The sequence below is a fragment of the Macrobrachium nipponense genome, chromosome 12 (assembly GCF_015104395.2).
Source record: "Macrobrachium nipponense isolate FS-2020 chromosome 12, ASM1510439v2, whole genome shotgun sequence".
Lineage (NCBI taxonomy): Eukaryota > Metazoa > Arthropoda > Malacostraca > Decapoda > Palaemonidae > Macrobrachium > Macrobrachium nipponense.
This window is the reverse complement of record NC_087205.1, coordinates 98,924,654-98,937,243: the sequence shown is the minus strand read 5'-3', so window position 1 is coordinate 98,937,243 and position 12,590 is coordinate 98,924,654. Positions and strand designations below refer to the sequence as shown.

The following is a 12,590-nucleotide window of genomic DNA, read 5'->3' as shown; positions in this document are numbered from 1 at the left end:
GACCATTATAATTATCAGTATTGTTAGTAAGGGATTTGGAAGAAAGGTCATTCTGAAATCTTGCCAATATTAAAGCTAGTTCATGGATGTTACTGGCACATGAAATTATTTCAGTACTGGTGAAGTAACATACATACTAGGTGATGAATATTAGGTTGAAGCGATTGCCTGGTTCTTCAGGTCATCTTATTCTCGGTCACAGTGTCTGTGATAACCTAGGATTTTTCTACGTCTGGCCAGCTGTCTTTTTCTTCAACCAAGTGAAAAAACATCATTAACAAAGTAGCTAGCAATATGTATAGATTATGTAAGGCTGCATTGCTGTTTTGGAATGGCTTGATAATGCACATCTATCTGTTGCCTTTTTTTATATAATTGATATTTCATCACAGATATTTGCAAAAATGGGTATTTTTACACTTTTAACAAATTTGAACTTACAGTGCCACAGGTGATGAGTAGATGTTTGATTGGAGGAAAGTAACTGGGTTTCATATTGTTAAAAGTACTGTAAATTACTTTGATTTTATGAAGGTTGATAACCTTATTTGATAGCCTTATTACCAAACTTTGTTTGAGATATGAGTTGACACCGGAGAGAGAGAGACTGTAACTTCCATTCCATAGATTATGGAATAATTTCTTGCAAGATTTTGTTCCAAATCTTTAATTTATATATCATGTTAGAACTCTACTTTATAATTTAAATATCATGTTAGAACTCTACTTTATAATTTAAATATGTTAGAACTCAGCTTTATCCTCCTCTTTTAAAAAAGAAGTTTTCATAAAAGATCTAATGATTTTAGTCCCTTACTGTCCGAATACAATATTTTTGCATTGATTTATCATGTCTTATCTTTCTAGATACCATATATTTTTTTTAATCTATTAAGTTTTGCTCATTACAAGAGCATAATATGCATATTTCTCTTGTTAATCCTGTCTGAACCTTCCCTTCCATCCCTTAGCTTTTATTTTAGAGAAAACACGAGAGAAGGTGCAAAAGGTACCTTGTTATTTTCTGCAGACTCACTTTGATAAGATTCCATCAACATTAACATTGTATCTACTTTGTTTTTAGATGATTTCAATTAATTATCTACTTAGCTTGTAGATAATTTCAATTAGTCTTGCTTATTTAACAGGAATGTAGTATTCTTAAATTCCATTCACAGCTGCACAATATGTCTTTACATTAAACTAAATGAAGGATAAAATTTAATATATCCTCATTTGTGTCTGATACTATTTTGAATATGTTTTCTCTTGATTTTGGGAAAGAACAACAAAGTACTAGTCTCTCCACAAGAGTGTTTTGTTGCTGGTCATTCACTTCAACAGAAATGTACTTGATGCTTTGAATGCACTAGGGTATAATTTTACCCACGTCAATACCAAAGCCTTGAAAGGCATAAATGTCTCAAATTATCACTTGTGTTGTGTGCAGCTGTGCCCTACTCAGCAGATATTAACGTTAAATGATTCTGTTTGAAGGAATATTTTTTTATTTCATTAGACCCCGTAGGGGATAGTGCTGTTAGTGCACCTCAAGCAGGTTAACTGTAGGCATTACTTGAGGTTCTTTGCAGCGTGCCTTCGGCCCCTAGTTGAAGTTCCTTTTGTTCCTCTTACTGTACATCTTTTTGTATTCTCTTTCTTCCAACTCATTTTCTATCCTCTCGCAACAATTGATTCATAGTGGAACTGCGAGGTTTTCCTCCTGCTACCTCTTTTAAAACTTTTACCGCCAATTTCCATTTGAGTGCTGATTGGCCTCATAGGTCCCATTGCTTTGACCTTTGGCCTAAATTCCATATTCATTCATTTGTTCTGTTTCATTAGAGCAAATAGTATACAGTATGTGATTATGAAAGAATATAAAATATGTTCACTTTGTTTTTTTGATTATGAAAGAATATAAAATATGTTCACTTTGTTTTTTTGGGGGGAAGTGGTTAGGAGGATGAGTGCTTTCATTCACCACTTAGAACCATAGTTTATAAAGTTGATTCGCTCTGTAAAAAAGTGTAGTATGGTAGCTCTTTCGTAATTAGGTCAAGTGAGTACTGTACTGTATTTACCATACTAATAGGTCTAGCCTATACCAAAAACTTTTCCTATTTTATACGTTGGCATTTTCATATTTTTTTGAGGTGCATTTCCTGTAGGTAAAGTGGTGTTTTAGAAGTGAAGATCATATTATGTATATTGTAACCAGGGATTGGCAGTGTTCCTAATCAAAGTTTTGAAAACATTGTCGTGTGAACCTTACTGTTAGTATAATTATTCATTTTTGTACATGAACTTTCCTGTCAGACATATACTTAGCTTACGTCTCTGACGTCACGACAGAATTCAAAACTCGCGGCTAACGCGACAGGTAGGTCAGGTGATCTACCTTACCCGCCGCTGGGAGGCGGGTGTAAGAACCATCATACCTTTCTTGCCAGATTTTTTCTGTCGTCGGTGTCGACCACACCTGTTGTCGGTACCTCTTGACAGTTGGATTCTTTTCTCGTTTTCGCCCTGGATTGTTTCTACGGACTTTTGGTGAAGTACCCGATCTTTTGGCCTGGCATTCGCGATTTGTGGACAGTTATTGGACTTTTCTTTGGATTTTTCTTTGGATTTTTCTTGGATTCATGATGTCTGATGTTGATACTAAGAAAACTGCTATGTTTAGAGTTTGTTGTATGACTGAGTGTAAGGTGAGGCTACCGAAAGCTGCGGTAGACCCTCACACGGTATGTTTGAAGTGTAGAGGGAATGAATGCACCTTTAATAACCCTTGTAATGAATGTGAAAAGCTGAATGAGGATGAATGGAAGTCTTTGTCTTCCTACTTGAGGAAGCTTGAAAAGGATAAAGTTAGGAAAGCTTCTTCCAGGAGCAGTAGTAGATCTCGTATAGCGAGTTGGATGTAGATAATCCTATTTTAGAAGTAGCTCCTTTGTCAAGTTTCAGCTCCTGCTCCCTGCACCGAAGCCGAAGATGCGCCTTCGGAAGTGGCCTCAATGAAAGCCACCATTCGCAGTATGGAGAGGAAAATCAAGCAACTAGAAGGTAAGAGTGATTCCAATAGTGATTTGTGCAGTGAACCCAGTGCAGTGGAGGGTGCGTCTGATCGGCTCCCTAATGCTTCCAGGCCTAGACCTCTTCCAGACTCCCAGTCCCAGTGGAGGAGGAAAGCTCGAAAGCCAGCAGGAAGGTTAGGGAGCATCCCCAATGGTCAGGCGTCCCCTCGGTAGCTCCTGTTGATCGTTCCCAGGCTACCTTGGATCGCTCCAAGAGAGAAATTTTGCGCCAGTGCTTCTCGTCGTCGCCTTCGCCTTCTCCTAAAAGAGGATGGAGCTTTTCGGAAGCCTCGCGCCCTTCGAAGAGAGCCTGGAACGCTCCCTGCGCCCGCCCTTTCAGCCCTGAAGTTTTTTCGGAAGAGCCTGAGGTGGAAGCGAAGAAGCGTAAGAGATCTCAGGAGTATCGTTCCCCGAGCGGAGATCGAGCCTCGTCTCCTGTTCACGAGTTTGTGAATTCTCCTGCAAGGGTGTTGGCTAACCTTCAGGCGCAGATTTCGGCTCTGGCTGGCTCTCTTTGCGTGTCTTCTCGTCGTAGGAAGGACGTCTCGCTTCCTGTAAAGAAGTCCAGGCTCCCCTCTCCTGACTCTCGCTATTCGACGGAAGCGGCGCGCTCACCTGTGCGTTCGGATTCTCGCAGGAGGCTTTCTGCTTCGGACAAGATCACATCTGCGTCTAAGCGACATTCGCCTGACAGACAAGTTTCTCCTTCGGACAAGGAGCAAACTGCGCGTAGGAGATCCTCACCCTACAGACGCTCTTCTCGAGACAGGATCGCTCCCCTTGACAGGCGCCAAAGAGCCTAGTAGGCACTACTCACCTCGTAGCCGCTCCTCGTCTCGCCTCCACTCTCCGGTTGACAAGCGCCCTAAATCGGACAGGCGCCCTTCGCTGGACAGGCGTCAAGAGCTGGTTAGGCGCGTTTCGCCTGGCAGGCGCTCTTCTCCCAACTTTTACTCGCCTCGAGTCAGGCGCCGAGAGCCTAGCAGGCCCTTCTCCCCTGGTAGCGCTTCTCCCCTGGTAGGCGCTCACCTAGTAGGCGCTCGTCGCCAGAGATTTTCTCGCCTCGGTTCAGGCGCCAAGAGCCTGGTAGGCGCTTTTCGTATGGCAGGCGCCGTTCGCCTGGTAGCCGCTCTCCTTTGGATAGGCGCCAAGAGCCTGATAGAAGTTCTTCTTCAAACAGGCGCTCTGCACCTGACTGCCGCCTGACTCCTATTAGGCTTCAAGAATCTGGGAAACGCACTCCTCCAGACAAGAAGGATGTTGCAAGTAGACACTTGCCTGAAGCATTGTCTCCAAGACGTATACGTCTAACTTCCTCTAGAGACTCCTTTAAGAATAGTCGCGCCTCTAAGGATCAGGAGGGCTCTTCAGCTCAGGAGGAACAGGACCCCTCAGAAGAAGAAGGACCAAAAGACGCCTCAGTTTCCTCCTATAAGAAACTAACAGAGTTACTCCTGCAAGAGTTTGGAGATATCCTTTCTCCTGTGGCTCCCCCTTCTCCTCTTTCGTTATTCTCCACTTCGAAGACGTCGAAGGTTTCGTCTTGTGTAAGGATGAAACCTACGGTTTCCATGAAGAAGGCGCTGAGAGGTTTTGGGGAATGGCTCCTTTCTAAGAAGAGAAAGGGAAGACGGTTTTTTCTTTCCCTCCGTCGTCTAAACTGACCGGCAGATTGGGATTCTGGTACGAATCGGGAGAACCTTTAGGCCTCGCTCTCCCTTCGTCTGCGACTCGGACTTCTCTTCATTAGTGGATTCTGCTCGTCGTTCCGCCCTCTTGTCCGCCAAGACTACGTGGGGAAATGAACGAACTTGACCAACTTACTGAAGGGAATGTTCCTGAAGTTTTCAACTTCCTCGATTGGTCTTTAGGTGTTCTGGCTAATAAGACCAAAGACCCCAGATGCTCTGTCTCCTGAAGATCTTAACTGTGTACTCACTTGCATGGATAAAGCAGTGAGAGACGGATCGAGTGAAGTCTCTCACTGTTTGGAGCTGGAGTGCTTAAGAAACGGTCGGTCTACTGTTCGTTTCTCACGAAGGCAGTGTCTCATGCGCAAAGGCCTCGCTCTTGTATGCTCAACTCTCTCCTCTTCTGTTCCCCAAGAAAAATTATCCAAGATGTCTCGAGTGCCCTTTCAGCTAAGGCTACTCAGGACATGTTAGCCCGGCGGCCAGAAACCTCGCTCTGTCTTCCAACCCAAGACCAAGAAAGAGACTCCTCTGAGACAGGAGCCCTTTCGAGGAGGACCCGCTGTCAGAGGTTCTGTAACCAGAGGGACTAGACCTTTTAAGAGAGGTAAAACCTTCTCTAAGTCAGTCAGAGGGAAGAAATAGCGGTCAAGGACTCCAGACATCAGTGGGTGCCAGACTACTGAAATTTGCCGACGTCTGGGCCACAAAAGGGCAGACAATTGGTCCCTATCGATTGTCAGCAAAGGATACCTCATTCCCTTCTCGTCAAGACCACCATTGACGACAACTCCGAGGGAGTTGGTAGCCAAGTACAAGGACCCCATCATGAATCAAGCCCTTTCTCTAGCAGTAGATCTCATGCTAGAGAAGGAGGCTATAGAACTAGTGAAAGATCCCCGCTCTGCGGGCTTTTACAACAGACTTTTCCTAGTTCCGAAGAACTCAGGAGGATGGAGACCGGTGTTGGATGTAAGCGCCCCTGAACGTCTTTGTGGAAAAGAGGAAGTTCGCCATGGAGACAACTTCCTCAGTGTTAGCGGCTCTTCGTCCAGGGACTGGATGGTGTCTCTAGACCTTCAGGACGCTTACTTTCATGTGCCGATCCATCCTTCTTCACGGAAGTATCTACGATTCATGATGGGAGGAAACATCTTCCAATTCAAGGCCTTGTGCTTCGGCCTATCAACTGCACCCCAAGTTTTCACGGGGTTAATGAAAAAACGTGGCGCAGTGGCTACATTTGGAGGGAGTGAGGGTGTCGCTTTATCTCGACGACTGGCTAATCAGAGCAGAGTCTCAAGAAAGATGTCTGGAGGACCTTCAAAAGACCCTTACATTGGCAAGTTCGCTGGGACTTCTGGTGAACTTCCAGAAGTCCTCAATTAATCCCCAGTCAAGAGAGGATCTATCTGGGGATTCGGATAGCTTCTCTGGCTTTTCGGGCTTTTCCGTCGCCAGAGAGGATAGCTCGTTGCTACGAGAAAATAACGACCTTCCTAGAGAAAGATGCATGCACAGCGAGGGAGTGGATGAGTCTGCTGGGGACACTCTCCTCGCTGGAGCAATTCGTTTCTCTAGGAAGGTTGCATCTCAGGCCTCTACAGTTCTTCCTATACCAGAACTGGAGGCGTCTCTCCCTAGATCTGGAGTTCTCCTTCAAGATCTCAAAGGAAATCAAGAGAGACCTTCGGTGGTGGAACAACCCACTTCGATTTGTGGAAGGAATGTCTCTCTACATGCCGAACCCCAGCCATGTGTTGTTTTCCGACGCATCGGAGGCAGGTTGGGGAGCGCACGCTCGGGACAAGAGAAGTGTCAGGCACCTGGAAGGGGGATCAGGTGTCCTGGCACATCAACAAGAAAGAGTTGATGGCAGTCCTGGATGGCATTGAAAGCCTTCGAACCCCACGTCCGAAATGCAGTAGTGCAGGTCAATTCGGACAACACAACAGCCTTGGCGTACATCAAAAACAGGGGGGGACGCACTCCTTCTCCCTGTACGAAACAGCAAGGGATCTTCTGCTGTGGTCTCAAACAAGGAAGATCAGTCTTCTCACCAGATTCGTACAGGGAGAAAGGAACGTCAGGGCCGATCTCCTGAGCAGGAAGAATCAACTCCTGCCTTCCGAGTGGACCCTCCACTCAGAAGTATGCCAAGACCTGTGGAAAAGATGGGGCAGACCTCACATCGATCTCTTTGCAACAGCAAAGAACGCAAGAATCGAACTTTACTGCTCCCCGATCTCAGACCCAGGAGCAGTATCAGTGGATGCGTTTCTCCTAGATTGGACAGGGCTAGACGTCTACGCCTTTCCCCCCTTCAAAGTACTAAGGACAACCCTCAAGAAATTTGCTATCTCGGATCGAGGACAAGAATGACGCTAGTAGCTCCGTTCTGGCCCGCCCAAGATTGGTTCACAGAGGTACTGGAATGGTTGGTGGACTTCCAAGAGCACTTCCACAAAGACAAGATTTGCTCAAACAACCACACTTCGACAGGTATCACAGAAACCTCCCCGCTCTCAATCTGACTGGCTTTCGACTGTCAAAAGTCTTGTCAGAGCGAAGGGGTTTTCGACAAAAGCTGCTAAGGCTATCGCCTCAGCTAGAAGACCTTCGACCCTTAAAGTCTACCAGTCGAAGTGGGACGTCTTTTCGCCGTTGGTGCAGGAACAGAAGTTTTCCTCTTTCCAGTACCTCTGTGACTCAGATAGCAGATTTCCTAGTTTTCCTCAGAGAAAAATGCGGTTTGGCAGTATCTACTATCAAAGGATACCGAAGCATGCTGGCTGCGGTATTCAGACATAGGAATTTAGATCTTTCGAATAACAAAGATCTTCATGATCTCTTAAGATCTTTTGAATCTTCCAAGAAAACCTCGAGCGAAGTTCCAAAGTTGGAATCTGGATGTGGTTCTTCGTTTCCTGAGGTCCGCTAGGTTGAACCACCACATTTAGCCTCCTTCAAAGATCTCACGAGGAAAGCTCTCTTTCTCATGGCTTTAGCATCAGCTAAAAGGGTTAGTGAGATTCATGCCCTAGAAGGAAGGGTAGGTTTCAAAGGAGATTCCGTGGTTTGTTCCTTCCTTTCCTTCGTTTTTGGCAAAAAATGAGAACCCCTCAAATCCGTGGCCAAAGGAACTTTGAGGTTCGTGGTTTATCTGCCATAGTAGGGGAAGAAACCTGAAAGAACTCTTTGCCCTGTTAGGAGTTTAAAATACTACCTTCAGAAGAAGAAAACCCTTAAGGGCATTGAGGATAGACTATGGTGCTCTGTAAAGGACCCCAGCAGACCATTGGTCGAAAAATGCGCTGTCTTTCTTCATTAGAGTGTTGTGAAAGAAGCACATAAAGCTTGTAATGAGGAACATTTCAAGATCCTAAAAGTCAAGGCTCATGAAGTAACGAGCAATTGCCACTTCCTTGGCCTTTAAGAAGAATATGTCTCTTCAGAATCTGATGAAAACTACATTCTGGAGATGTAATTCAGTATTCGCCAACCACTACCTAAAAGACGTCAGTATTACGTATGACGAGTGCTTCGCGTTAGGCCCGTACGTATCGGCGGATTCGGTGCTGGGGCAGGAGCTGGAACATATCCTTAGTAGTTTTTTCCCTTGTTTTTTTTTGGTAATTGAGTTCATATGGTTGTATGAAAAATGATGCAGGTAGGCATCTTTTTTCGTTTCGTAATGCTAATAACGTTAGTTTGGTTAGGTGATCGGATTTGGTTTGAAGCTCCCTGCGTTGGTAGTGGACAGGTTCTGTCATAGAAGAGGCGAACCCCCCATTGACATGATCCGACTTGGATTCTACTAAGTTAAACGTATATCAAGTCCGTTAGTAGAAACCCAAAGAGTCTTTCAGCTGTAGGTCACGCCCTCGCTGTAGCTCTTATGGCTATGCAGACTAATAGACAGTATCTATGAAGTCTTCAGCCTAAACAGGTAAGAACCAAGGTTATTTTTATCCTACAACAGGTGTTGTTTACCTTTTCTTTGTTATTTTCTGTCTTGTACCCTCCACCAAGGGTGTCAATCAGCTAAGTATATGTCTGACAGGAAAGTTCATGTACAAAAATGATATTGTTATTTTACAATAAAGTTTTGTACATACTTACCTGGCCAGACATATACGATTGATGGTCCCCGCCCAGCCTCCCCTCAGGAGACAGGTATAAGAGAGAAAAAATCTGGCAAGAAAGGTATGATGGTTCTTACCAACCCGCCTCCCAGCGGCGGGTAAGGTATCACCTGACCTACCTGTCGCGTTAGCCGCGAGTTTTGAATTCTGTCGTGACGTCAGAGACGTAAGCTAAGTATATGTCTGCCAGGTAAGTATGTACAAAACTTTATTGTAAAATAACAATATCATGTTAAAATATCTAGATATTAAAACCTGCTTTTTTATGGACTTTGTTGGACTTTATATCGTAACAGCAGGTAGGCTGCTTTGGTAAATTATACTATTGTGGTCATTAGTAACATTACCCTATGTTAGGTCATGTCAACAAATGTGTATTGTAAGAAATAGGGTTACCAAGTAATTGAGGGCCAACAATTTAGTGTCTTTTATCCGTCTTTTTTTATAAGGTTCCCATTGCCTTGTCATAAAGAACTAGTGCAAAACATCCAAGATCTAGCTTGACAATAGTAGAAAAGAAAGAAGATAATTGTATGTGACAGAAGAGAACTGGCTTTTTAGTTCTTCATATTAGATACCAGGCTAATCATTCATTATTTTGTATGTTTGTTGTTAGCGGGAAGTTGTAACCAGATATTATATTCACCTGTAGTAGCGGTTATGATGGGTCATTGTTTAGTTTGCATTTGATATTGTTCCTGAATTATTAGTTTTAGTTGAGTTCTTAAAACAATTGAAATTTCCTGTGGAGTTATTTACATTTACTGGTTTCTTCCTTAGATCAATTAAGCTTTGATAAGATTCAATACTTCAACATTTTATGAAAGTAACTTACCAAGTAATTACTTAGCTAACAATTAGCCAAGTAATTACTTGGTAAGTATATTATAAAGCTTCTCAGTTTTATTATAAGCAATGTTATTAATTGTATTTTAAAGTTTAAAAGTTTTCGCAACCTGTTTATAATAAGGCTGAAGGAAGGTATAGGGGTCTTATTTCATGACTACTAGTCATTGATAAGTATATAGTATGCAAGTTTCTGGGAGTTACTTTTTCTACATTGCACGTAATTTGGCTAATGAGATTTTTTCTTCTTGAGTGTACTGTTGTTGGCAATCATGGAATGCTTTGTTTTCCTTTTATTACCATTTGTATTAAGTTTCTTCCTTTGATAAATCACTAATTGGTAGAGCCATAACAACATAAAGTAAATGGTACACTGAAGGTATTTGCAATGCCCCTTCAGCCTTAAATGCCATATACGTTAAACAACTTTTTTTCAGCTACCATATTGGTCATAATAGTATTAGATATATTTTAAATAGACTGTCCTCTTCTTACCTGTTATACAATAGTTCCAGGAGATGGGGGATCTCAAATGGAAGCTAAGCTCAACAAAACAGAAACTGTTCACTACATTTGTTCCAAACTTACAAGTGACTGGTTTGATCTGTGGCTCAATATGGAACTACTTGTACCTTATATTATTGACTGCTGGGTAAGTGAAATACTTTTTGCTTCCTTTTGAACCTTTGTATTTTTTTCTAGTATTCAACACATGAAAATGTAGTATGTACTGCATTGCTCTTAAGCTGAATCTTATGACTTGTGTTTTGTTTTTCCAGAAATTGAGGTGGATTTTTCATGTTAACATATGGAGAAAGTAAATGTTCTCAGTATTTGGGATGAATCTTGCCTATTCTCAGTTAGCTTATATCTTAGTTATAGGTGCGATTGATATTCACAGAAGAAAGAAGACAACTGACTGGCTGATGTAGGGAGACTGCCTAGTTCTCCTCCTCTTCACGAGGTGTATTTAGAATCTTTTGTTCTAGTCAGAATTCTTCTTGCCATCTTGAAGGCGAGTGCATCTTTGCAATTATGGAACAAATTTGCCGTTTCTGATTTTCACTATTTTGTGATGAAATTTTCTTTTTCCTAGAATGCAGTAAGCAGTGGTGTTAAGGTCTCGGGGTCTGCAGAAATGACTGTTAGGAATTTTTGAGTGTCCACATGAGGGCATGAAAAAATTTTTACATATAGAAATAATAAGAGCAGATAGTTTGAGAAGGCATGTAATTAGAACAGGTCTTAGGACTATTCCTTCTCCTCCAGGTCTGGCTCTTGTTCCTTCTTCCTTCGCTGACCTCCCTCCTCCTCCTCCTTAGGCCTACTCCACCAATTTCACTTCTGGTATTCTTCCTTACTAGCACCATCTTTTGCTTTGCCTTCAGTTCAGGAAAAGAGAAATGGTAACTTGGACAGGATACAAGGTTGATTTTAACTTCAGTTAGAAATTTGACTGAGTTTATCTTGCTTATTAAGGGCTGCAGGGTTCCCCATGGTGTGTGCTCATTTTTATGTTTGCCTCAAAAGGGGTGACTGTGCCCCTCATCTCCCTGTGACCTGATCTGTGTATTTCCTTGAGACAGTAGGAAGCTGGCATTCGCTGCCAGGGAACCGAGTCATTTCTCGATGCAAGGGTCTGTGCCCTCTGCCGTCTCTATTCTGTTGATTATAACTGCTCATACTCCTATTTGTTCATGAAACTTACTTGGCAGATATATATATAGCTGTATTCTCCGAAGTCCGACAGAATTTCAAAACTCGCGGCACACGCAGTGGGCGGCCAGGTGGTAGTACCCATTCCCGCCGCTGGGAGGCGGATATCAGGAACCATTCCCATTTTCTATTCATATTTTTTCTGTCGCCGGTCGGTAAACACCTGTTTACAGACCTCCGCCCAGGATTTTTGGATTTTGACTCGTTATAAGTATCTGGATTGACTTTTGGACTGTTTTTGGATTTTGGATTGGCTTTTCTATGAACGTGATGTCGGGATCAAGTTCAGTGAGCTTCAGAGTGTGTGTGAGAAGTGATTGGCAAGGTGAGGCTACCGAAATCATCGGTAGACCCCACCACAGTATGTATGGGTGTAGGGGCATGTTTGTTTGCTGGTTTGATCGTTGCATTGAATGCAAAAGTTTGAACTGAGGATGAATGGAAGGTGTATGAATCCTATCGGCGTAAGTTGGAGCGCGATAGGATCAGGAGGTCTTCCTCCAAGAGCGGTTCTACGAAAGGTAAGGGAAGTAACATTTCTCCTATTTTAAACACCAGTAGAATTTGCTTCACCTAATCCTGTTGTTGCCTGAGGGCCCTAGTTCTGTGTCTGGAGAAGGTAATGCCCTTTCTCTGATTCTAGAGTCATTACGCACTCTAGAGTCCAAAGTGTTGGCCCTTGAAAACGGCTCGAGTAAAGTGTGTGATCGTGCCCTTAGTGTTTGTGGAGGGAGGGGGCGTCAGATCGGCCCCATAATGCCTCTAGGTCTAGACCTCTGTCGGACTCCCAGAACTCAGGGAGTGGGCATGTCGAAAGCCGCAAGAGGGTTACGGGGGCTCCCCACCGATCTGGCGTCCCTTCGGCAGGACCTGTTGCTACTTCCCAGGCTGCCAAGGAGCGTGCTCAGGCTCGCATCCTTAAGGACTGTTTTTCGTCCTCCGAGGCGCCCTCCCCGCGCAAGGGGTGGAGCGCTCGGAGTGACTCGCGTCCGTTGAAAAGGACTTTTCCTAGAGAGGACGCTTTACGTCCCCTCTCTCCGCTCTCGTTGCGGTCTTCGCCTGCGTCGTATGACGCGTTTCCTCCACAGAAGAGAGGTAGGACGTCGTCAGAGGAC

General features: G+C 43.7%; 1 protein-coding gene across 1 annotated transcript in view; it reads left to right on the top strand.

The window, feature by feature from the left end:
* Positions 1–12,590, top strand: part of LOC135224696 (phospholipase A2 group XV-like) — a 73,694-nt gene that overhangs the window by 2,027 nt on the left and 59,077 nt on the right. The window contains exon 2 of the mRNA XM_064263964.1: positions 10,269–10,411. Within this exon, the coding sequence (XP_064120034.1) occupies positions 10,269–10,411 (143 nt within the window). The remainder of the gene's footprint in view (positions 1–10,268; positions 10,412–12,590) is intronic.